The sequence below is a fragment of the Molothrus aeneus genome, unplaced genomic scaffold (assembly GCF_037042795.1).
Source record: "Molothrus aeneus isolate 106 unplaced genomic scaffold, BPBGC_Maene_1.0 scaffold_30, whole genome shotgun sequence".
NCBI lineage: Eukaryota > Metazoa > Chordata > Aves > Passeriformes > Icteridae > Molothrus > Molothrus aeneus.
The window spans coordinates 3007925-3032156 of NW_027098964.1; the positions used below are offsets into that span (position 1 = coordinate 3007925).

A 24232-nucleotide genomic window follows, 5' to 3' on the forward strand; every position below is an offset into this window, starting at 1 on the left:
CCCTGGGCGGGGGGCGGCGGGAAAGGGAAACACGGGGTGGGGGGGAAAGACCCCCAAGGAGGGGTGAGGGTCGCGATTTGGGGGTGAGACTCCCTCGGGATATTTGGGGTCCCCGATTTGGGGGGTGCAACCCCAATTTGGGGGGATGGGACCCCCATTGGGGGTTTTGGGGTCGCGATTTGGGGGTGAGACCCCCCGGGATATTTGGGGTCCCCGATTTGGGGGGGTGAGACCCCGATTTTGGGGGGGAAAGGCGCCTGAATGGGGAGATTTTGGGGTCCCGATTTGGGGGGGTGAGACCCCCAATTTGGGGGGCAAAGACCCCCAAGGGTCGCGATTTGGGGGTGAGACCCCCCCGGGATATTTGGGGTCCCCGATTTGGGGGGTGAGACCCCAATTTGGGGGGGTGGGACCCCCATTGGGGGTTTTGGGGGCACGATTTGGGGTGTGAGACCCCCCGGGATATTTGGGGTCCCCGATTTGGGGGGGAAAGATCCCCGAGGGGGGGTTGGGGATCGTGATTTGGGGGGGTGAGACCCCCATTGGGGGTTTTGGGGTCGCGATTTGGGGGTGAGACCCCCGTTAGGGGGGGTTGGGGCTCCCCTTGGGGGGTTTTGGGGTCGCGATTTGGGGGGGGCGAGACCCCAATTTGGGGAGTGAGACCCTCCTGGGATATTTGGGGTCTCCGATTTGGGGGGCTGAGACCCCGATTTTGGGGGGAACAGACCCCTGAATGGGGAGATTTTGGGGTCCCGATTTGGGGGGTGAGACCCCAATTTGGGGGGATGGGACCCCCATTGGGGGTTTTGGGGTCCCGATTTGGGGTTAAGAACCCCCCCAGGATATTTGGGAAGCCCGATTTGGGGGGGGGGGGGGGGGAGACCCCAATTTGGGGGTGAAAAGACCCCCAAGGAGGGGGTTGAGACCCCCCCCCCCCCCAGGGTATTTGGGGTGCCCGATTTGGGGGGGGGGGGAGACCCCAAATGCTTGAGACCCCCAGGGGTTTTGGGGTCCCCTTTTTGGGGTGAGACCCCCGGTTTGGGGGACAAAGGGACCCCCCCCCACCCATGGGGTCTCTTTTTGGGGAGGGGGAGAGAAACCCCAAATACCCGAGGACCCCCCCCCCCCCCCCAAAATTTATTGGGGTCACCTGGGAATGGAGCGACCCCCAAAACTGGGGGAGGGGGGGGGGGAAGGGAATGACCCCCAAAAATTGGGGGGAACAGAATCCCCCTCCCCAAATTCCCATTGAGGGAAGGGAACGGGACCCCCCCCCCCCAAAATTTGGGGATTTTGGGCACCCCCCCCCCCTTGATGTTTGGGGGGGGGAGGGGAGGGTGGGGGAGGGGCGGGATTTGGAGCTGTGCCCCCCCCCCTTCCCCTCCCCCCCCCTCCAATTCCCGGCAATCCCGGCCTTGGAATTCCAGGAAATTCCCAAAAGTTCCCCAAAATTCCGGGAAATTCCCCTCCCCCACCAAACCCCCCCCCAAAAATCACCCCGGGACCCCCCCCCAACCCCACCCCGCTGTGACGTCATCGAGGGGCGGTTCTGACGTCATCAGAGCACGGAATCTCCAAAATAGGGGAAACCCCCCCTAAATTTTGGGGGAATTTTGGGGTCTCCCCCCCCTCAGGAATTCAAGGCCAGACGCCCCCTCCAGACCCCAAATTTGGGGGGGGGGGGGCTCCTTTATTGGGGTACACGGGGGGATTTGGGGACCCCCCCAGGCAGAAATCAACCCCAAATTTGGGATTTTTGGGGTCTAAATTTGGGATTTTTGGGGTCTCTGCTCTTCCCCCACCCCCAAATTTGTGATTTTTGGGGTCTAAATTTGGGGTTTCTGTGGTCTAAATTTGGGATTTTTGGGGTCTAAATTCGGGATTTTTGGGGTCTAAATTTGGCATTTTTGGGGTCTCTGTTCCCCCACCCCCAAATTTGTGATTTTTGGGGTCTAAATTTGGGGTTTCTGTGGTCTAAATTTGGGGTTTCTGTGGTCTAAATTTGTGATTTTTGGGGTCTAAATTTGGGATTTTTGGGGTCTCTGTTCTTCCCCCACCCCCAAATTTGAGATTTTAGGGTCTAAATTTGGGATTTTTAGGGTCTAAATTTGGGATTTTTGGGGTCTAAATTTGGCATTTTTGGGGTCTAAATTGGTGATTTTGGGGGTCTAAATTTGGGGTTTTTGGGGTCTCTGTTCTTCCCCCACCCCCAAATTTGGCATTTTTGGGGTCTAAATTTGTGATTTTTGGGGTCTAAATTTGGGGTTTCTGTGGTCTAAATTTGGGATTTTTGGGGTCTAAATTTGAGGGTTTTGGGGTCTCTGCTCTTCCCCCACCCCCAAATTTGAGATTTTAGGGTCTAAATTTGTGATTTTTGGGGTCTAAATTTGGGGTTTTTGGGGAGGCTTTGGGGCCTTTTTGGGGTTGTTTATTTGGGTTTTTGGGGCCTTTTTGGGGTTGTTTATTTGGGTTTTTAAGGGGGTGGAGCCGTTTTTTGGATTGGTTTTGGGATTGTTTTCCAAGTGGGCGGAGTTTTGGAATCGGTTTTGGATTGGGAAAGTTTTTGGCAAATTTTTGTCGTCGTTTTGGGATTTTGGGATTGTTTTGAGGGTTTTGGGGGGTTTTTTTGGGTCGTTTTGGGATGGTTTTAGAGCAGTTTTTTGGGTTTTTTTTGGACATTTTGGGGTCGTTTTGGGACGGGGTTTTTTTGGGGTTGTTTTTGCTGTAGGAAAGGAGGGATTTGGGGACGGTTTTGGGGTCGTTTTTGAAGCCGATTTTGGGGTTTTTTTTGAGGGGAACGGAGCAGTTTTTCTGGTTGTTTTTTATTGTGGTGTCGTTTTAGGGTGGTTTTTTGGGGTTTTTTTGGGGTTTTTTTGGGGTTTCTTTAGGCCTGGATGCTGCTCTTGGTGCTGAAGGCCAGGTAATAAACCACGAGCCCAATGGCAGCTGCCACCACCTCCGTGGACACCCAGGGCCCGTTCCAGGCCCCCTGTGAGGAAATTTGGGGTCACCAGAGCACCCCAAAACCCCCCAAAACCCCCCAAAACCCCCAAAACCCCCCCAAAACCCCCCAAAACCCCCCGGCTCCCCCAAAATTCCACGTCGAGATGCGAGAAAAAATCCCAAATTTCACCCTGAGAAAGGAAATCCTAAAATCTTGGGGGTGCTGTTTGAAGGTTTGGGACACCCCAAAATCTCAGTGGGGTGAATCCTGCCCCCCCTAAAAAAAATCCCCAGAAAATCCCAATGGAATCCCTTAAAATTCAGTTGATCCCCCCAAAAGAACCCCTCTGGGACACCTCAAAAACCCCCAAAACCCTTGGGACACTCCAAAAACCCCAAAACCTCTTGAGATACCCCAAAATCTCAGTGTCACCCCCCAAAAACCCCTCTGGGACACCCCAAAACCCCAAAAACCCCCTGGGACACCCCAAAAACCCTTGGGACACCCTAAAACCCCCAAAAAACCCTTGGGACACCCCAAAATCTCAGTGTCACCCCCACAAAACCCCCCTGGGACACCCCAAAAACCCCAAAAACCTCTTGAGATACCCCAAAATCTCAGTGTCACCCCCCAAAAACCCCTCTGGGACACCCCAAAACCCCCAAAAAACCCTGAAACACCCCAAAATCCCAGTGTCACCCCCCAAAACCCCCCTGGGACACCCCAAAAAACCCTGAAACCCCTGGGACTCCCCAAAAACCATAAAAACCCTTGGGACACCCCAAAAACACCAAAAACCCTGAGACACCCCAAAATCTCAGTGTCACCCCCCGCAAAACCCCCCTGGGACACCCCAAAAACCCTGAAATACCCCAAAATCTCAGTGTCACCCCCCCAAAAAACCCTCTGGGACACCCCAAAACCCCCCAAAACCCTTGGGACACCCCAAAAACCCTGAGACACCCCAAAAATCTCAGTGTCACCCCCACAAAACCCCGCTGGGACACCCCAAAAACACCAAAAACCCTTGAGACACCCCAAAATCTCAGTGTCACCCCCAAAACCCCCCCTGGGACACCCCAAAAACCCTTGGGACACCCCAAAATCTCAGTGTCACCCCCACAAAACCCCCCTGGGACACCCCAAAAAACACTGAAACCCTTGGGACTCCCCAAAAACCATAAAAACCCTTGGGACACCCCAAAAACACCAAAAACCCTGAGACACCCCAAAATCTCAGTGTCACCCCCCCAAAAACCCCTCCGGGACACCCCAAAAACCCTTGGGACAGCCCAAAAACCCTGAAATACCCCAAAAATCTCAGTGTCACCCCCAAAACCCCCCCTGGGACACCCCAAAAACCCTTGGGACAGCCCAAAAACCCTGAAATACCCCAAAAATCTCAGTGTCACCCCAAAACCCCCCGGGACACCCCAAAATCCCAGTGTCATCCCCAAAAACCCCCCTGGGACACCCCAAAACCTCTTGAGATACCCCAAAATCTCAGTGTCACCCCCCAAAAACCCCTCTGGGACACCCCAAAACCCCAAAAACCCCCTGGGACACCCCAAAAACCCCCCAGGACACCCCAAAAACCCTTGAGAGCCCCCCCAAACCCCCCCTGGGACACCCCAAAACTCCCCAAAACCCTTGGGACACCCCAAAAACCCCTGAAATACCCCAAAATCTCAGTGTCACCCCCCCAAAAACCCCTCTGGGACACCCCAAAAAACCCTGAAACCCTTGGGACACCCCAAAAACACCAAAAACCCTTGAGACACCCCAAAAACCCTGAAACACCCCAAAATCTCAGTGTCACCCCCAAAACCCCCCCCCGGGACACCCCAAAACCCCTGAGACACCCCAAAATCTCAGCATCACCCCCCCAAAACCCCCCCGGGACACCCCAAACCCCCCCTCTCAAAGCCCCCAGCACCCCCAAATCCCCTCAAATCCCCCCTCAGGACCCCCCAAACTGGGTGGGGGATCCCCCAAAGCCCCAGAAACGTGGGGGGGTCCCCCCAGCCCCACCCTGTGCTCCACGTTGACGGTGAAGAGCGGCCGGATCCGCGACACGTCCTCGTTGTTCCGCTGCGCCTGGGGGCACACGGGCAATTTTGGGGGGGCCCCTCAATTTTGGGGATCGATTTGAGGGGTCCCCTTTCGTTTTTGGGGCTCGACGTGGGGTCCTTTGTCATTTTTGGGGCTGAATTTGGGGCGTCCTGTGGTTTTTGGGGCTCGATTTGGGGCTCGCTTCTTGTTTTAGGGGCTCGGTTTGGGGCTGCCCCCTCATTTTTGGGGCTCAGTTTGGGGCTCCCTCCCCTCTTTTGGGGTTGAATTTGGGGTTCCCCCTCCTTTATGGGGCTCAATTTGGGGTCCCTTCTGATTTTTGGGGCTGAATTTGGGGTGCCCTGTAGATTTTGGGGCTGGATTTGGGGCTCTGTTCTTATGTTAGGGGCTCGGTTTGGGGGTGCCCCCTCATTTTTGGGGCTCAGTTTGGGGCTCCCTCCCCTCTTTTGGGGCTGAATTTGGGGTTCCCCCTCCTTTATGGGGCTGAATTTGGGGTCCTCTGTCATGTTTGGGGTGGAATTTGGGGTGTCCTGTGGTTTTTGGGGCTCGATTTGGGGCTCGCTTCTTGTTTTAGGGGCTCGGTTTGGGGGTGCCCCCTCATTTTAGGGGCTCGATTGGGGCTGAATTTGGGGTTCCCCCTCCTTTATGGGGCTGAATTTGGGGTGTCCTGTAGTTTTTGGGGCTCGATTTGGGGCTCGCTTCATAATTTTGGGGCTCGGTTTGGGGGTGCCCCTCATTTTTGGGGCTCAGTTTGGGGCTCCCTCCCCTCTTTTGGGGCTGAATTTGGGGTTCCCTCCTCAACTTTAGGACTGGATTTGGGGTTCTCTCCTCAATTTTAGAGCTGAATTTGGGGTTTCCCCTCAATTTTAGAGCTGAATTTGGGGTTTCCCCTCAATTTTAGGGCTGAATTTGGGGGTTTCCCCTCCATTTTAGAGCTGAATTTAGGGTTTCCTCCTCAATTTTAAAGCTGAATTTGGGTTTCCCCTCAATTTTGGGGCTGAATTTGGGGTTTCCCCTCAATTTTGGGGCTGAATTTGGGTTTTTCCCCTCAATTTTGGGGCTGAATTTGGGCTTCTCTCCTCAATTTTAAAGCTGAATTTGGGGTTTCCCCTTAATTTTAGAGCTGAATTTGGGGTTTCCCCTCAATTTTGGGGCTGAATTTGGGGTTCCCCCTTCAATTTTCAGGCTTGATTTGGGTTTTTCCCTCAATTTTAGAGCTGAATTTGGGGCTCCCTCCTCAATTCTCAGGCTTAATTTAGGGTTTCCCCTCAATTTTAAAGCTGAATTTGGGATTCTCTCCTCAACTTTAAAGCTGAATTTGGGGTTTCCCCTCAATTTTAGGACTGAATTTGGGGTTCTCTCCTCAATTTTCAGGCTTGATTTGGGTTTTTCCCCTCAATTTTGGGGCTGAATTTGGGGCTCTCGCCTCAACTTTAAAGCTGAATTTGGGTTTTTCCCCTCAATTTTGGGGCTGAATTTGGGTTTTCCCCTCAATTTTGGGGCTCAGATTTGGGGTGCTGGGTGTTTCCTGCTCACTTTGGCGGTGCTGGGGGGGATTTTGGGGGGTCCTGGGAGCCCCCCAGGGTGCGGGCAGGGGTCCCCACCTTGCGCAGGGCACTGTAGGATTCCTCATCAAAGAATTTCACCTCGTAGGTGCCCGACTGGGCCTGGCGGTGCTCCAGGCTCCAGGACACCTGGGCAGGGGGAGATTGGGGGGGCTGGGACCACCAGGACCCCTCCCCAAATTCACCCCCGACCCCCAAAGCTCTGCCCAGCTCAGCTGAGATCCCCCTGAGCTGCTCAAAGTCACCCCAAAGTCACCTGAGCACCCCAAAAATAACCCCCAAAGTCACCTGAGACCCCAAAAATAACCCCCAAAGTCACCTGAGACCCCCAAAACCCCTCCAAAGTCACCTGAGACCCCCAAAATAACCCCCAAAGTCACCTGAGACCCCAAAAATAACCCCCAAAGTTACCTGAGACCCCAAAAATAACCCCCAAAATCACCTGAGACCCCAAAAATAACCCCCAAAGTCACCTGAGACCCCCAAAACTCCTCCAAAGTCACCTGAGACCCCCAAAATAACGCCCAAAGTCACCTGAGCCCCCCAAAATCCCCCCTTAACCCCTTCTTGAGACCCTCCCCACTCACCTGAGCCCCCCAAAACCCCTCCCAGGGACCCCCCCTGAGCCCCCCAAATCCCCTCCCAGGTACCCCTGACTCACCTGAGCCCCCCAAAACCCCTCCCAGAGCTCCCCCCCACTCACCTGAGACCCCCAAAACCCTTCTAGAACCACTCCCCTCACCTGAACCCCCCAAATACCCCCCCAAAACCCCTCCCAGGTACCCCCCCACTTATCTGAGCCCCCCAAAACCCCTCCCAGAGCTCCCCCCCCTCAGCTGAGCCCCCCCAAAACTCTCCTAGAACCACCCAAATACCCCCCCAAATCCCCTCCCAGGTACCCCTGACTCACCTGAACCCCCCAAAACCCCTCCCCAGGTACCCCCCCACTCACCTGAGCCCCCCCAAATCCCCTCCCAGGTACCCCTGACTCACCTGAGCCCCCCAAAACCCCTCCCCAGGTACCCCTGACTCACCTGAGCCCCCCAAAACCCCTCCCAGAGCTCTCCCCCCTCACCTGAACCCCCCAAATACCCCTCCCAAAACCCCTCCCAGGGACGCCTGACTCACCTGAGCCCCCCCAAAACCCCTCCCAGGTACCCCTGACTCACCTGAGTCCCCCCAAAACCCCTCCCAGGTACCCCCCCACTCACCTGAGCCCCCCCAAAACCCCTCCCAGGTACCCCCTGACTCACCTGAGGCCCCCCCAAATCCCCTCCCAGGGATCCCCCCACTCACCTGAGCCCCCCCAAACCCTCCTAGAACCACCCAAATACCCCCCCCAAAACCCCTCCCAGGGACCCCTGACTCACCTGAGCCCCCCAAATCCCCTCCCAGGTACCCCCTGACTCACCTGAACCCCCCCAAAACCCCTCCCAGAGCTCTCCCCCCTCACCTGAACCCCCCAAATACCCCTCCCAAAACCCCTCCCAGGGACGCCTGACTCACCTGAGCCCCCCCAAAACCCCTCCCAGGTACCCCCCCACTCACCTGAGCCCCCCCAAAACCCCTCCCAGGTACCCCCTGACTCACCTGAACCCCCCAAAACCCCTCCCAGGTACCCCCCCACTCACCTGAGCCCCCCCAAACCCTCCTAGAACCACCCAAATACCCCCCCAAAACCCCTCCCAGGTACCCCTGACTCACCTGAGCCCCCCCAAAACCCCTCCCAGGTACCCCTGACTCACCTGAACCCCCCCAAATCCCCTCCCAGGGACCCCTGACTCACCTGAGCCCCCCCAAAATCCCTCCCCAGGTACCCCTGACTCACCTGAGCCCCCCAAAACCCCTCCCAGGGACCCCTGACTCACCTGAACCCCCCAAATCCCCCCCAGCCTCACCTGGTACCTGCCCACGTCCTGCCCTCGGGTCACTGGGAACTGCTTCCCGTTGACATCAGCGTACAGAGCCACGTTCTGGGGGCGAGGGGGGGCTCAGGGGGGGCTGGGGGGGTCCCTCACACCCCCACACCCCCCCCCAGGGCTGGGTAAAAACAGCTCAGGAGTTTTAGCAAGGAGTTGTTGAAAACTGGGTTGTTGATTTTGTGGATAATTGTAATTATTGCTGGGATTTCAGCACCAAAACCCTGGAAAAATCCCTCACATTTTAATGTAAAAAAGGGGGAGGTGTGGAGGGGTTTGACAGCTGGACTGCAAGCAAAGCTCAATTCGACAAAAGAAATAAAAATTGGTGATTTTTTAGTGTATGCATACAAGACCTTCAGCATGAAAACAAATTAGAAAAATTACATTAAATTTTTTATAAGCTAAACTATGTGTACAAGCAGATGTGTATGTGTGCCTCATTAAATTTCTGTAAAACTTTCAAAGCTCAATTAATAAAAGAAATAACAATTGATGATTTTTTAGTGTATCCATGCAAGGCCATCAACATAAAAAAAAATAGAAAAAATACATAAAAATTTTTGTAAGCTAGACCATGTAAATAAATAGATGTCTATACCTGCCTCATTAAATTTCTGTAAAACTTTTGCCAATTCTATTAAGGCTGATTACTTTGCACCAATAAAGATAATATTATTTATATTATATTTATTTACTTATTATTATATATACGTAATATATGTGTAATATGTATTATATATGTTATATATAATAATATGTATTACAAATATCTATTACTACTTATATTATATTATTTATATTATATTTATATTACATGCATATAACTTTATTATACTTAATTACACCAACTAAACATGATAAAGTTGGTTGTGATGTAGCCTCATTAAATTTCTGTAAAAGTTTTGCCAATTCTATTAAGGCTGATTACTTTGCACCAATAAAGATAATATTATTTATATTGTATTTATTCATTTATTATTGCATATATATATATGTAACATGAACTATATATATTTTATATAATAATAAATATTACAAATATTCATTACTATTTATATTATATTATTTGTATTATATTACATGTATATAACTTTATTATATTTAATTGCACCAACTAAACATGATAAAGTTGGTTGTGATGTAGCCTCACTAAATTTCTGTAAAACTTTTGCCAATTCTATTAAGGCTGATTACTTTGCACCAATAAAGATAATATTATTTATATTGTATTTATTTATTTATTATTGCATATATATATATATATGTATAACATGAACTATATATATTATATATAATAATAAATATTACAAATATTCATTACTATTTATATTAATTATATTATATTTGTATTACATGTATATAACTTTATTATACTTAATTGCACCAATTAAACATAATAAAGTTGGTTGTGATGTAGCCTCACTAAATTTCTGTAAAACTTTTGCCAATTCTATTAAGGCTGATTACTTTGCACCAATAAAGATAATATTATTTATATTATATTTCTATGTATATAACCTTACTATATCTAATTGCACCAACTAAACATAACAAAGTTATGGTGATGTAGTCAAAGACTTAAAACTACACTGTGTTAGGAATATATAAACTGGAGAACAGATAAAATACAAACATTTTTCTTTGTGGAGCCTGATCCCGTGGGTGTTTGTGGGTGTGTTTGTGCCCCTCCATGGTGAGGGTGCCTCACCTGGGCGCCATTTTTGCAGACCAGGGAAATCTCCACCACGAAGACGCTCTCGGAGGCGATGACGGCGTCCGAGGTTGTGTAGTAGGAGGGGGCGATGGTGGGCTCGGGGCACGGCTCACCTGGGGAGGGGGCTCAGCTCAGGGACCCCCCCTCAGCACCCATGGACCCCTCAGCACCCATGGACCCCCCCACCCAAGGGATCCTCAGAACCCACGGTGCCTCAAAACCCCCCTTAAAACCCTCCCTGAGACCCCGAAAACTGCACCAGAGCAGCCCAGGGATCCCCACTCACCTGAACCCCCCCACTGTGGAACCCACACTTACCTGAGCTGCCAAAATCCCCCTCCCGAAATGCACCTGAGGCACCAATGGCCCAAGACCCCCATTCCCAAGGGATCCCCAGGACAGCAGCAGAGCCCCTGGTCCCCTCAGGGACATCACTGGCCATGGGACCCCCTCATGGGACCCCCCTATCTCCTCATGGAGTCCCCGATCCCCTCATGGAGCCCCCTATCTCCTCTTGGAGCCCCCGATCCCCTCACAAAGTCCACAGTCCCCTCATGGAGTCCCCGATCCCCTCATGGAGTCCCCGATCCCCTCATGGAGCCCCCTATTTCCTCATGGAGCCCCTGATCCCCTCATGGAGCCCCCGATCCCCTCATAGAGCCCCCAGCTGCCTCATGGAGTCCCCAGTTCCCTCATGGAGTCCCCAGTCCCCTCATGGAGTCCCCGATCCCCTCACAAAGTCCACAGTCCCCTCACGGAGTCCCCGATCCCCTCATGGAGTCCCCAGTCCCCTCATGGAGTCCCCAGTCCCCTCATGGAGCCCCAGTCCCCTCACGGAGTCCCCGATCCCCTCATGGAGTCCCTGATATTCCCTCATGGAATCCCCGCTCCTTCCCCTCATGGGACCCCCGCTCCTTCCCCTCAGAGAGCCCCCAATCCCTTCATGGAACCTCCGATCCTTCCCCTCATGGAACACCCGATATCCCCTCATGGAACTCCCAATATCCCCTCATGGAACCCCCGCTCCTTCCCCTCATGGAACACCCGATCCTCTCATGGGACCCCCCGCTTCTACCCCTCATGGAATCCCTGATATCCCCTCATTAAGCTCCCGATTCCCCCTCACAGAACGCCCACTCCCCCCTCAGGGGATCCCAAATCCCTTCATGGAAACCCCAATACGCCCTCATGGAATCCCTGATACCCTCTCACGGAGTCCCTAGTCCTTCCCCTCATGGAACCTCCGCTCCCCTCATGGAGCCCCCGCTCACCTCCATCCCCTCAGAGCTCAAAACCCCCACAGAACCCCAAAGTCTCGAGTCCCTCTCGGCCCTCACAGCTCCCGGAACGCCTCAGAACCCTCAGAACGCCTGGGTTCCCCTCACAAGTTCCCGTTCCCGCTCACGGGACCGTGGTTTTCCCCCTACCCGCGGCCCCGGCCGCCGCCAGCAGCAGCAGCAACAGCGGGAGCGTTCCGGCACCCGCCATGATCAGCCGCGCGCACCTTCCCTCTGGTCCCGCCCCCGCGGGAACCAACCAATCAACGCCGGCAGCGCCTGCACGCTCACCAATCAGAACGCGGCGGGCGGGGACCCGCGCTCCCGCTAACCAATGAGGAGCGAGCGCGCCGCCCGGCCCGCGCGAGACGTGGCCTACGGTAGAGGAGGGGGCGGGGCCAAGAGGGAGCAGAGGCGCGGATAAAACACGTCGGGAGTATGGTCAAATGCGGCGCATGCGCAATGCGGTGAACACGCGGGTAAAATGGCGGCCCCCCCACCTGTGGCGCGGAAGGAGGAGCCACGACCACGCCCCGGCGCATGCGCACTCTCGACGTTGCCATAGCGACGGCTGAGGGGCGGTGGCCGCAGGTCTTCCCCCCCGTTATCAATTGGGGTTTTTTAGTTTCGCCCTCAAAACGAAGAGCGGATGGGGAAAGGGCTCCCCGCTCGGTGTCGTCGTTCCGGGACAAAACACCGTGGGCGGCGCCGCCTTTCTCCCCTCCCGCCGTGAGGCGTCACGCCAGCGCCGCTCCTAGGCACAAAATGGCCGCCGCGGTGTGAGGGCGTGAAAGCGGGCGGGGCGGGGCCTCTCGCGAGAGTTCGAGCTTATCGCCCTATCTCCTCGCGTGGGCGGTGCCGAGATCTCGCGAGAGCTCGTGCCGCCGGCGGGAGCATCATGGCGGCGGCGTTGACGGCGGCGCGGCGGAGGGTGATGAGAGCCGCGCTGCGGCCGCGCGCGGTGAGTGACCAATCAGAACCCGGTCCGCCGCCTACCGGGCCCCGCCCCCGGCGGTTCCCGCCGATTCCCGCCGGTTCCCGCCGATTCCCGCCGCACCGGTGGCGTGTGATTGGCTGGCGCGCCGGCGGGGGCCGGGCGGCCGCCGGGAGGGGCGGGACGTGGAAGCGGCGGACCGGGCTCTGATTGGTTATCCTGGGGGTGCGGTGCTGTTCCACGAGTGCTGATTGGCTGGAACTCGCAGGGTGTGTGGGAGGGGCAGCGCTCCGCGCTGTGATTGGCTGATATTTCTGGGAGGGGCGGTGCCTTGGGCGGAACCATTGTGGGGTCGTCAAAGGGGGGGCGGGCGTGGCCAAAGGGGGTCCGGGGGGGGGAGGGTTGGGGGGGGGTCCCGGGCAGGAAATTCCCTCGGGAAATCCCCAGGACTCCCCATACCACCCCCATGCGAAATTTAATTAACACTTTTTTAATTAATGAGGCGTTTTTTGAGCTGTCCTGAACCATTGGAGGGGGGATTCTCTGCTGCTGTTTTGGGGAGGGGGCTCTGAACCCTTTTGGGGGGGGGGAGGTCCTGTGGCCTTTTGGGGTCTCTCCCCCACCCCAATTCCCGGGACCCCTCCGGTTCCAGGTGTGGATTCCTCAGGCTGGGATTTCCCACGCTGTGGAACAGCTCCACCTCCCCTCCGTGAGTGCCCCGCCCCCCCAAAAAAATCCCACCCACCCCAAAAAATCCCAACCCCCTCCCCCAAAATCCCATCACCCTAAAATCCCACCCCTCCCCCCAAAAAATTCGATCCACCCAAAATCCACCCCCAAAAAATCCCAGCCCCAAAATCCCCCAAAAAAATTTCACCCCTCCCCTAAATCCCACCCCAAAATCTCACCCCCAAAAATCCCAACCTCCCTCAAAATCCCCCCCAAAAAATCCCACCCAACCCCAAAAAATCCCATCCCCCCCAAAAAACCTCACCCAAACCCCAAATTTTGCGGGTTAAACCCCAAAAAAACCCAGTTTTTTGTTAATTGTTCCATTTTCTCTTCCCTGCCCCACAGCAACGCAGCATCGTGAGTACCCCAAAAATCCCCTGGGGGAGCCCCAAAAATATCCTGGGGGGGCTTAGAAACACAAGGGGGTCCCAAAAATCATGGGGAGGTTGCAAAAAAGCGTTGGGGGCACCCCAAAACTCATTGGGATGGGGAGGGGGGATCAAAAAATAACGGGAGGGGCCCCAAAAATGAAGAGGGGAGACCCCAAAATCAGCAAAGGGGGGGGTCCCAAAAATCGCTGTGGGAAGGTCCAAAAATCACCAGGGGGGTTCCAAAAAGAACTGGGGGGTCCAAAAATCACTGGGGGGAGCCCAAAAATCACTGGGGGGGGGGTCCAAAAATCACCTGGGGGAGACCTCAGAAATCACCTGGGGGGAGCCCCAAAAATCACCTGGGAGGACCCCAAAAATCACCTGGGGGGGACCCCAAAAATCACCTGGAGGGGCCCAAAAAATCACTGGGGGGAGCCCAAAAAATCACATGGGGGGGGGCCCATAAAATCACCTGGGGGGGGCCCAAAAAATCATCTGGGGGGGTCCAAAAATCACCTGTGGGGGGACCCCAAAAATCGCTGGGGGGGTCCCAAAACCCCCCGATTTTCCCAATTTTTTGGGGGAAAATCGGGAAAATTGGGAAAAGGGGGGGGAGGGGACAGCAGGGAGGGGCTGGGGGGGGTGAGGGGATCCCCAAATTTTGGGGTCCCCCCCCTCAGCCCCCCCCAGCCAAGTACGGGGGCCGGCACACGGTGACGCTGATCCCCGGCGACGGCATCGGCCCCGAGCTCATGCTGCACGTCAAGGAGGTGTTCAGGTGCGTGCCACGCCCCCAAATATGCAAATGAGGGAGGGAAAATATTAATTATTATATTAGAAGCGTGATTAAGTCCATACGGTGTGGAAATGAATCAGTGGAATTGGAAATGAGCCCCTAAAAGTGGAAATGGAGCCCCAGAAATTGGTGAATTGATCCCAAAATGGAGGAATTGACCCCAAAATATGCAAATGAGGGAGGAAAAAATTAATTAATTTCTTAGAAGTGTAATTAAGTTCATACGGTGTGGAAATGAATCAGTGGAATTGGGAATTAGCAGCCAAAAGTGGAAATGAAGCTCCAGAAATTGGTGAATTGAGCCCAAAATGGAGGAATTGACCCCAAAATATGCAAATGAGGCATAAAAAATTAATTAGTTCTTAAAATATGGAAATGAAGCGGTGGAGTTGGGAATTGATGCCTGAAAAGGGGAAATGGAGCCCCAAAAGTTGGAATTAAGTGGGGAAATGGAGCCCCAGAAACTTCTGAATTGAGCCCAAAATGGAGGAATTGACCCCAAAATATGCAAATGAAGGAGGAAAAAATTAATTAATTTCTTAGAAGTGTAATTAAGTTCACACAGTGTGGAAATGAATCAGTGGAATTGGAAATGAGCCCCTAAAAGAGGAAATGGAGCCTCAGAAATTGAGCCCAAAATGGAGGAATTGACCCCAAAATATGCAAATGAGGCAGGGAAAAAAGCAATCAAGTATTTACATATGCAAATGAATCAGTGAAATTGGGCACTGGGCGACACTGGGAGACGTTTGGGGGATATTTGGGTGACATTGGGGCAACATTTTGAGGACATTTGGTGTCATTGGGGGGAGGTCTTGGAGACAATTGGGTGACAATTGGGGACTTTTGGGTGACATTTTGGGGACATTTGGGTGAAATTTTGGGGACATTTGGATGAGATTTGGGGTGACATTTTGGGGACGTTTTGGGGTCATTTTGGTGACATTTGGGTGACATTTTGTGGGGTATTTGGGGTGACATTCGTTGACATTTGGGTGTTCATTTAAAGAGACATTGTAGGGACATTTGGGGTGGCATTAGGCTGATATTGGAATGACATTTTGGGGACATTTGCTGCCATTTTTCCCATTTTGGCGCCGTTTTGGCACCATTTGGTTCCATTAGGTTCCATTTTGCTGCCATTTGGTTCCATTTTTTGCCATTTTGGGGCCATTTTGGAGCCATTTTGTTCCATTTTGCTGCCATTTTAGTGCCATTTTGGCACCTTTTGGTTCCATTTTTTGCCGTTTTGGCACCTTTTGGTTCCATTTTGATGCCATTTGCTGCCATTTTGGCACCATTTTGGCACCATTTGGTTCCATTTTTTCCCATTTTGGCGCCATTTTGGTTCCCTTTGGTTCCATTTTGGTGCCATTTGCTGCCATTTTGGCACCATTTGGTTCCATTTTGGTTCCATTTTGTTCCATTTTTTGCCATTTTGGCACCATTTTGGCGCCATTTTTTGCCATTTTTTGCCGTTTTGGCGCCGTTCTGTCGCCCCAGGCACGCCTGTGTCCCCGTGGATTTCGAGGAGGTTCGGGTGAACTCGGAGGCGCCCGAGGACGACGTCCAGAACGCGATCACGGCCATCCGGCGCAACGGCGTGGCGCTCAAGGGTCAGGCCTGGCCTAAACCCCGAGCTGGGCCTAAGCTGGGCCTAAACCCAGAGCTGGGCCTAAGCTGGGCCTAAACCCAGAGCTGGGCCTAAACTGGGCCTAAACCCAGAGCTGAGCCTGAATCCCAAAGCTGAGCCTAAATCCCAGAGCTGAGCCTAGAGCTGGGCCTAAACCCCGAGCTGGGCCTAAGCTGGGCCTAAACCCCGAGCTGGGCCTAAGCTGGGCCTAAACCCAGAGCTGAGCCCAAAGCTGAGCCTAAACCCCAGAGCTGGGCCTAAGCTGGGCCTAAACCCAGAGCTGAGCCTAAGCTGGGCCTAAATCCCAAAATCTGAGCCCAAAGCTGAGCCTAAATCCCAAAGCTGAGACTAAATCCCAAATCTGAGCCCAAATCTGAGCCTAAATCGCAAAACTGAGCCCAAATCTGGTCCTAAATCCCTAATCTGAGCCTAAATCCCAAAGCTGAGCCTAGAGCTGATCCTAAATCCCAAAATTTGAGCTTAAATCCCAAATCTGAGCCTAAATCCCAAAATCTGAGCCCAAATCTGAACCCAAATCCCCAAACGTGATCCTAATCTGAACCCAAGTTTGATCCTAAATCTGAGTCCAAATCTGATCCTGGATCCCAAAATCCAAGCCCAAATCTGATCCTAAATCTGATCCTAAAACTGAGCCCAGATCTGATGCTGAAGCCCAAAATCTGAGCCCAAATCTGATCCTAAATCTCCTCAAAATCCCCAAATCTGACCTGAAATCAGCTCCAAAACCCCCCAGATCTCCCCCAAATCTCCCAAAACCCCCAAAATTCCCCAAATTTCCCCCAAAATCGCCCCAGTCCCTGCTCTGACCCCGTTTTCCCCCCCAGGGAACATCGAGACCAACCACAACCTCCCCCCCAGCCACAAATCCCGCAACAACCTCATCAGGTCAGCGCTGGGCGGGGTTTGGGGGCTCATTTGCATAATCGGGGGCTCATTTGCATAATTGGTGGGTTGATTTGCATGTTTCGGGGGTTCATTTGCATGTTTTGGGGGTTTGATTTCATTTCGGGGTTCATTTGCATGTTTTGGGTGTTGATTTGCATGTTTTGGGGCTCATTTGCATGTCTTGGGGGTTTGGTTTCATTTTGGGGTTCATTTGCATGTTTTGGGTGTTGATTTGCATGTTTTGGGGCTCATTTGCATAGTTTGGGTTCGGTTTGCATGTTGGGGCTCATTTGCATGGTTTGGCTGTTGATTTGCACATCTGTGGGGTTGATTTGAATGTTTTGGGAGTTCATTTGCATGTTTTGGGTGTGATTTGCGTGTTTTGGGGTTCATTTGCATAATTGGTTGTTGATTTGTGTATTTGGGGGTTCTTTGCATGTTTTAGGGTTTTATTTACACATTTTGGGGTCCATTTGTATGTTTTGGGATTGATTTGCCTATGTGAGGGATCCATTTCCATGTTTTGGGGTAAATTTGCATACCTGGGGGTTAATTTGCATGGTTTGGGGGTTAATTTGCATGTTTAAGGGTTCATTTGCCTATTTGTGGGTCCATTTCAACATTGTAGGGGTCAAGTTGTCTTTTTTTGAGGTATTTGAATATTTTGGGGGCTTCCCTGCATATTTTGGGGTTTTATTTGCGCTCTAGTAGGTTCACATGAATATTTTGGGGGTCGATTTGCATCTTTTTGAATCTCATTTGCATATTTTGGGCCCTGCCAGGACCAGCCTGGATCTCTACGCCAACGTCATTCACTGCCAGAGCCTGCCCGGGGTGGAGACGCGGCACCGGGACATCGACATCCTCATCGTCAGGGAGAACACCGAGGGCGAGTACAGCTCCCTGGAGCACGAGGTGCGCCCCAAAACCACCCGAAATCACCCCAAAAAACACCCAAAAAATACCCCAAAACCAGCCAAAAAATACCCCCGAAAACGTCCCCAAAAACACCCCCAGAAACACCCAAAAATACCCCCAAAATACCCCAAAATCACCCCAAACCATCCTCATCGTCAGGGAGACCACCGAGGGCGAGTACAGCTCCCTGGAGCACGAGGTGCGCCCCAAAACCACCCGAAATCGCCCCAAAAACACCCCCAGAAACACCCTCAAAACACTCCCAGAAACAACCCAAAAACACCCCAAAATCACCCCAAAAATACCCCCAAAACCACCGCAGAATATCCCAAACCCCCCAAAATCAGCCTGGATGTGATGCCCCACCCATGCCACACCCTTGGGTGATGCCCCGCCCCTTCCCTGCCCATGCCACGCCCCAGGGCTGATGCCACACCCAGGGGGTGGTGCCACGCCCTGTGCCACACCCTGTTGTGATGTCACACCTGTGATACCTGTGCCACATCCTGGGGGTGATGCTACGCCCATGCCCCGCCCTGTTGCCGATGCCCCGCCCTGTTGTGACATCACACCCATGCCCTGCCCTATTGTGACGTCACACCCGTGCCCCGCCCTGTTGTGATGCCACGCCCGTGCCCCGCCCTATTGTGATGTCATTCCTGGAGGTGATGCCACACCCATGCCCCGCCCTGCTGTCAATGCCCCGCCCTGTTGTGATGTCACACATTTGCCCCACCCTGTTGTGATGTCACACCTGTGCCCCGCCCTGTTGTGACGTCACACCTGTGTCCTGCCCCGTTGTGACGTCACCCCCGTGCCCCGCCCCGTTGTGATGTCATACATTTGCCCCGCCCTGTTGTGATATCATTCCTGGGGGTGATGCCACACCCATGCCCCGCCCTGTTGCCGATGCCGCGCCCTGTTGTGATGTCATACCTTTGCCCCACCCTGTTGTGACATCACACCCGTGCCCCGCCCCGTTGTGACGTCACCCCCGTGCCGCTCCCCGTTGTGATGTCATACATTTGCCCCGTCCTGTTGTGATGTCATATATCTGCCCCGCCCCGTTGTGACGTCACCTCCGTGTCCCGCCCCATTATGACGTCAGCCCCGTGCCCCGCCCAGTTGTGACGTCACCCCTGTGTCCCGCCCCGTTGTGACGTCACCCCCGTGCCCCGCCCCATTGTGATGTCATATATTTGCCCCGCCCCATTGTGACGTCACCTCCGTGCCCCGCCCCGCTGTGACGTCACCCCGTGCCCGCAGAGCGTGGCGGGCGTGGTCGAGAGCCTCAAGATCATCACTGCCGGGCGCTCGCGCCGCATCGCCCACTACGCCTTCGGGCTGGCCCGCGCCGCCGCGCGCCGCAGCGTCACCGCCGTGCACAAGGCCAACATCATGTACGGGCCAAGGGGCTTGGGGGTCCCAAAGGGGCTTGGGGGTGCTAAAGGGGGGCTTGGGGGGTTCCAAAGGGGTTTGGGGGGTCCTAAAAGGGAGTTTGGGGGTCCCAAAGGGGTTTGGGGGGTCCTAAATGGGGGCTCCTAAAGGGGGTTTGGGGGGTCCTAAAGGGGTTTGGGGGTGCTAAAGGGGGCTTGGGGGGTCCTAAAGGGGGTTTGGGGGGTCCCAAAGGGATTTGGGGGGTCCCAAAGGGGGTTTGGGGGGTCCTAAAAGGGAGTTTGGGGCATCCTAAAGGGGATTTGAGGTTCTGGAGGGGGTCCAGAAGGAGTTTGGGGGCTCCTAAAGAGGTGCTGGCGGTTCTGGAGGGGGTCCTTGGTGGTTTTTGGGGGGTCCTGAAGGGGGTTTGGGCGATCCTAAAGGGGGCTTGGGGGGTCCCAAAGGGGTTTGGGGGTCATAAATGGGGTTTGGGGGCTCCTAAAGGGGGCTTGAGGGGGTCTCAAAGGGGGCTTGGGGGGGTCCCAAAGGGGTTTGGGGGGTCCCAAAGGGGCATTTGAGGTCCTGGAGGGGATCCTTGTCGGGGTTTGGGGGGTCCAGAAGGGGCTTGGGGGGTCCTAAAGGAGTTTGGGGGATCCCAAAGGGGTTTGGGGGGTCCCAAAGGGGTATTTGAGGTCCTGGAGGGTGTCCTTGTTGGGGTTTGGGTGGTCCAGAAGGGGCTTGGGGGGTCCCAAAGGGGGTTTGGGGGGTCCTAAAGGGGGGTTTGGGGGTCCCAGAGGGGTTTGGGGGCTCCTAAAGAGGTGCTGGGCGTTCTGGCGGGGGTCCTTGGTGGTGTTTGGGGGGTCCAGAAGGGGTTTGGGGGGTCCCAAAGGGGAGGTTGAGGTTCTGGAGGGTGTTCTTGGTGTTTTTGGGGGGTCCTAAAGGGGTTTGGGGGATCCTGAATCCTCCTGAACCCTGGGAATTTGAGGAATGGGGGGGGGATCCCAGGGGTATCCCATATTTTTGGGGGGGGTCATCCTGTATTTTTTGGGGTCTCGCCCCTGTGTCCCCACAGGAAATTGGGGGACGGGGCTGTTCCTGCAGTACTGAGTGGGATCCCAGAGATATCCTGGAATTTTTGAGGGGGGATCCCAAATTTTTGGGGGGGTTCCCCATATGTTTTGGGGTCTCACCCCCCGTATCACCCCATAAGAAATTGGGGTACGGGGCTGTTCCTGCAGTGCTGACTGGGTTCCCAGATTTTTTGGGGATCACCCTGTATTTTTTGGGGGTCTCACCCCACAGGAAATTGGGGGACGGGGCTGTTCCTGCAGTAATGACTGGAATCCCATATTTTTGGGGGTCACCCTGTATTTTTTGGGGGTCTCACCCCACAGGAAATTGGGGGACGGGCTGTTCCTGCAGTGCTGCCAGGAAGTGGCGGCCGAGTACCCCGAGATCACCTTCCGCAGCATGATCGTGGACAACACCACCATGCAGGTGTGACCCCGCCCCAAACCCCCAAAAACCCCCAAAAAATCCCCCAAAACCCCCCAAAACCCGTCCCAGTGCTCCCAGTAAGCGCAGCGTGCCCTCCCTGCCCAGCTGGTGTCGCGGCCCCAGCAGTTCGATGTGATGGTGATGCCCAACCTCTACGGGAACATCGTCAACAACGTCTGCGCCGGGCTGGTGGGGGGACCCGGGCTGGTGCCAGGGGCCAACTACGGCCACGACTACGCCGTGTTCGAAACCGTGGGTCTGGGGGGAAACCGTGGGTCTGGGGGGGTAAAAATGGGGGTCTGGGGGGAAAATGGGGGTCTGGGGGTGTAAAAATGGGGGTCTGGGGGGCTTTGGGGGGCACTGGGAGGAACTGGGAGCACTGGTGGGGGACACAACTATGGCCACGACTACGCCGTGTTCCAAACCGTGGATCTGGGGGGGAAATGGGGGTCTGGGGGGAAAATGGGGGTCTGGGGGGGCTTTGGGGGGTCCTTTGGGGGGCACTGGGAGCACTGGGTGGGACTGGGAGCACTGGTGGGGGACACAACTATGGCCATGACTACGCCGTGTTCATGACCGTGGGTCTGGGGGGGAAAATGGGGGTCTGGGGGGGGGAAATGGGGGTCTGGGGGGCTTTGGGGGGCACTGGGAGCACTGGGTGGGACTGGGAGCACTGGGAGCACTGGTGGGGGCACCCAGTGCTGACTACGGCCACGACTACGCCGTGTTTGAAACCGTGGGTCTGGGGGGGAAAACGGGGGGCACTGGGAGCACTGGGTGGTTACTGGGGGTCCCTGAGGGCTGTTACTGGGGGGCACTGGGCGGCTACTGTGGGGGACTGGTTGGTTACTGGGAGCACTGGGGGGGGTCTCAGAGGGCCATCAATGGGGGGGTCACTGGGAGGTCTCTGAGGGCCATTACTGGGAGCACTGGGCTGTTATTGGGTGGTCACTGGTTGGTCAGTGGGGTCACTGGGAGGTCACTGAGGTCACTGGGGTCACTGGGAGGTCACTGGGAGGTCACTGGGGTCACTGGGGTCACTGGGAGGTCACTGGGAGGTCACTGAGGTCACTGGGGTCACCGGGGTCACTGGGGTCACCGGGGTCACCGGGGGGGTCACCGGGGTCGCTGGGCGGGGCTCTCACGGCGGCACCCCCCAGGCCACGCGGAACACGGGCAAGAGCATCGCCAACCGCAACATCGCCAACCCCACGGCGGCGCTGCTGGCGGCCTGCATGATGCTGGACCACCTCAAGTGGGTGGGGCTTCGCGCCAGGGGGCGGGGCTAACCCGGGAGGGGGCGGGGCTAACCCGGGAGGGGGTGGGAAAACCTGGGAGGGGGTGGGAACACCTGGAGGGGGTGGGGCTCACCTGGGCAAGGGGTGGGAACACCTGGAGGGGTTGGGAGCAGCTGGGAGGGGGTGGGGCTTAAAAAGGGGTGGGGGGGGTCCCCAAAAGGGGTGGGGCTTTAAAAGGGGTGTGGCTTGCCCTGGTGGGAGTGGCTTTGAAAGGGGCAGGGCCCAGGTGGTGAGGATCCCACAGGAGGGGCTGGGTGAGGGGGCGGAGCCTAAGGGGGCGGAGCCTCGGTGTACACCAGGAGGGGGCGGGGCTTCACCTCTAGGGTTGGGTGTGTCTCGCTGATATGGGCGTGGCCCGTGCTTGCCCCGCCCTCAGGCTGCACAACCACGCCTCCACCATCCGTAAGGCCGTGCTGGCCTCGCTGGACGACCCCCGGGTAAGCCCCGCCCTCACCTGCCCAATGGGCGTGGCCCTAAACCTGGGGGCGTGGCCACAACCCCCACTCTCACCTGCCCAAGGGGTGTGGCCCCAATCAAGTGGGCGTGGCCACGAGCCTGCCTGATTACGGTGGCCCCACCCCTTTGTGGGCGTGTCCGTGACGTGGCCCCGCCCCCAGACGCACACGCCGGACATCGGGGGCCAGGGCACGACGTCGGGGGCGGTGCAGAGCATCATTGGGCACCTGCCGCGGGGCTGAGCCGGACACACGGACAGCGGGCGGGGACGGACCCCGGGACAGCCGGAACGGCCCCGGGACCCCCGGAACACCCCTGAGACCCCAAAACACCCCCAAGAACCCCCAGAACACCCCTAGGACTGCACAACACCCCCAGGACCACACACCTGACACCCCAAACACCCTCGGGACCCCAAAACACGCCTGGGACCCCAAAACACTCCCAAGAACACCCCCAGGACCCCCCAGGACCACACAACACCCCCAGGACCCCCCCAAAAACATTCCCGGGACCCCAAAGCACCTCCAGGACCACAAAACATTCCCGGGACCCCAAAAGCACCTCCAGGACCCCCCCAAAACATTCCCGGGATGCCCCCGAACACCCCCAGGACCCCAAAGCACCTCCAGGATTCCAAAACACCCCCGGGACCCCCCCAAAACATTCCCAGGATCCCAAAGCACCTCCAGGACCACCCCCCTGACACCCCTGGGACCCCAAAAACACCTCTGGGACCCCAAAAGATCCCCGAGACCCCCCCAGGACCACACCCCTGGGACCCCAAAGCACCCCCAGGACCTTTAGGACCACGATGCACCCCCCAAGGGACCCCAACTCTGCTCTGGGACACCCCCAGGAGCCCCCACCAAACACCCACGAGACCCAAAACGCCTCCAGGACCCCCCCCGGGACCCCCAAAATCATCTCTGAGACCCCCCCCAAGGACCACAGCGCACTCCAGGGTCCCACCACGAGCCCCCCAAACCCCCACGGGACCCCAATGAACACCCCAGGACCACCAGGAGCACCCATAAAACCCCCACAGGACCTCAATAAATACCCCCAGGACCACCAGGAACCCCCCACAGGACCCCAATGAACACCCCAGGACCACCAAGAGCCCCCCAAACCCCTCACAGGACCACCAGGAGCAACCATAAAACCCCAATAAACACCCCAGGAGCACCCCAAACCCCCCAGAAGACCCCAATAAACACCCCAGGACCCCCCAAACCCCACACAAGATCACCAGGAGCCCCCCACAGGACCACCAGGAGCCCCCCAAATCCCCCACAGGACCACCAGGAACCCCCACAAGACCCCAATAAACACCCCAGGACCACCAGGAGCCGGCTGTGGTTTATTGGGGCGGTGGGCGTGTCTGGGGGCGGGGCCCTGCAGGGGGGCTCGAAGGGCAGCATGGGACCCCCCAAAGAACAGCCCAGGAACCCCCCCAGGACCCCAATAAACACCTCAGGAACCCCCAAACCCCCCAGAGGACCCCAATAAACACCTCAGGAACCCCCAAACTCCCTCCCAGGACCCCAATAAACACCTCAGGAACCCCCAAACTCCCTCCCAGGACCCCAGTAAACACCTCAGGACCACCACGAACCCCCCCAAAAGACCCCAATAAACACCACAGGAACCCCCAAACTCCCTCACAGGACCCCAATAAACACCCCAGGACAACCATGAACCCCCCACAGGACCCCAATAAACACCCCAGGAACCCCCAAGCCTCCCACAGGACCACAAGGAGCACCCATTAAACCCCAATAAACACCCGAGGAGCCCCCAAACTCCCTCACAGACCCCAATA

The 24232-nt window shown here is 55.7% G+C and overlaps 2 protein-coding genes across 2 annotated transcripts; one reads left to right on the forward strand and one right to left on the reverse strand.

Annotated features, from left to right (window-relative positions):
- Window positions 1-2803: 2803 nt before the first annotated feature.
- SSR4 (signal sequence receptor subunit 4) lies at window positions 2804-11729 on the reverse strand. The gene is made up of 6 exons (XM_066570543.1): window positions 11643-11729; window positions 10210-10328; window positions 8478-8552; window positions 6619-6708; window positions 4976-5041; window positions 2804-2989 (listed from the first exon to the last, which is right to left on the reverse strand). The coding sequence occupies exons 1-6, from the start codon at window positions 11701-11703 to the stop codon at window positions 2885-2887; spliced, it is 516 nt and encodes a 171-aa protein (XP_066426640.1). The 5' UTR covers window positions 11704-11729; the 3' UTR covers window positions 2804-2884.
- Window positions 11730-12356: 627 nt separating this feature from the next.
- On the forward strand, window positions 12357-23758 carry IDH3G (isocitrate dehydrogenase (NAD(+)) 3 non-catalytic subunit gamma). The gene is made up of 13 exons (XM_066570458.1): window positions 12357-12453; window positions 13079-13135; window positions 13504-13515; window positions 14210-14307; window positions 15829-15941; window positions 16804-16864; window positions 17647-17779; window positions 19049-19182; window positions 20551-20653; window positions 20759-20905; window positions 21814-21908; window positions 22328-22388; window positions 22569-23758. Exons 1-13 carry the CDS (start codon window positions 12391-12393, stop codon window positions 22647-22649), a joined length of 1158 nt encoding a protein of 385 aa, XP_066426555.1. The 5' UTR covers window positions 12357-12390; the 3' UTR covers window positions 22650-23758.
- Window positions 23759-24232: the final 474 nt, after the last annotated feature.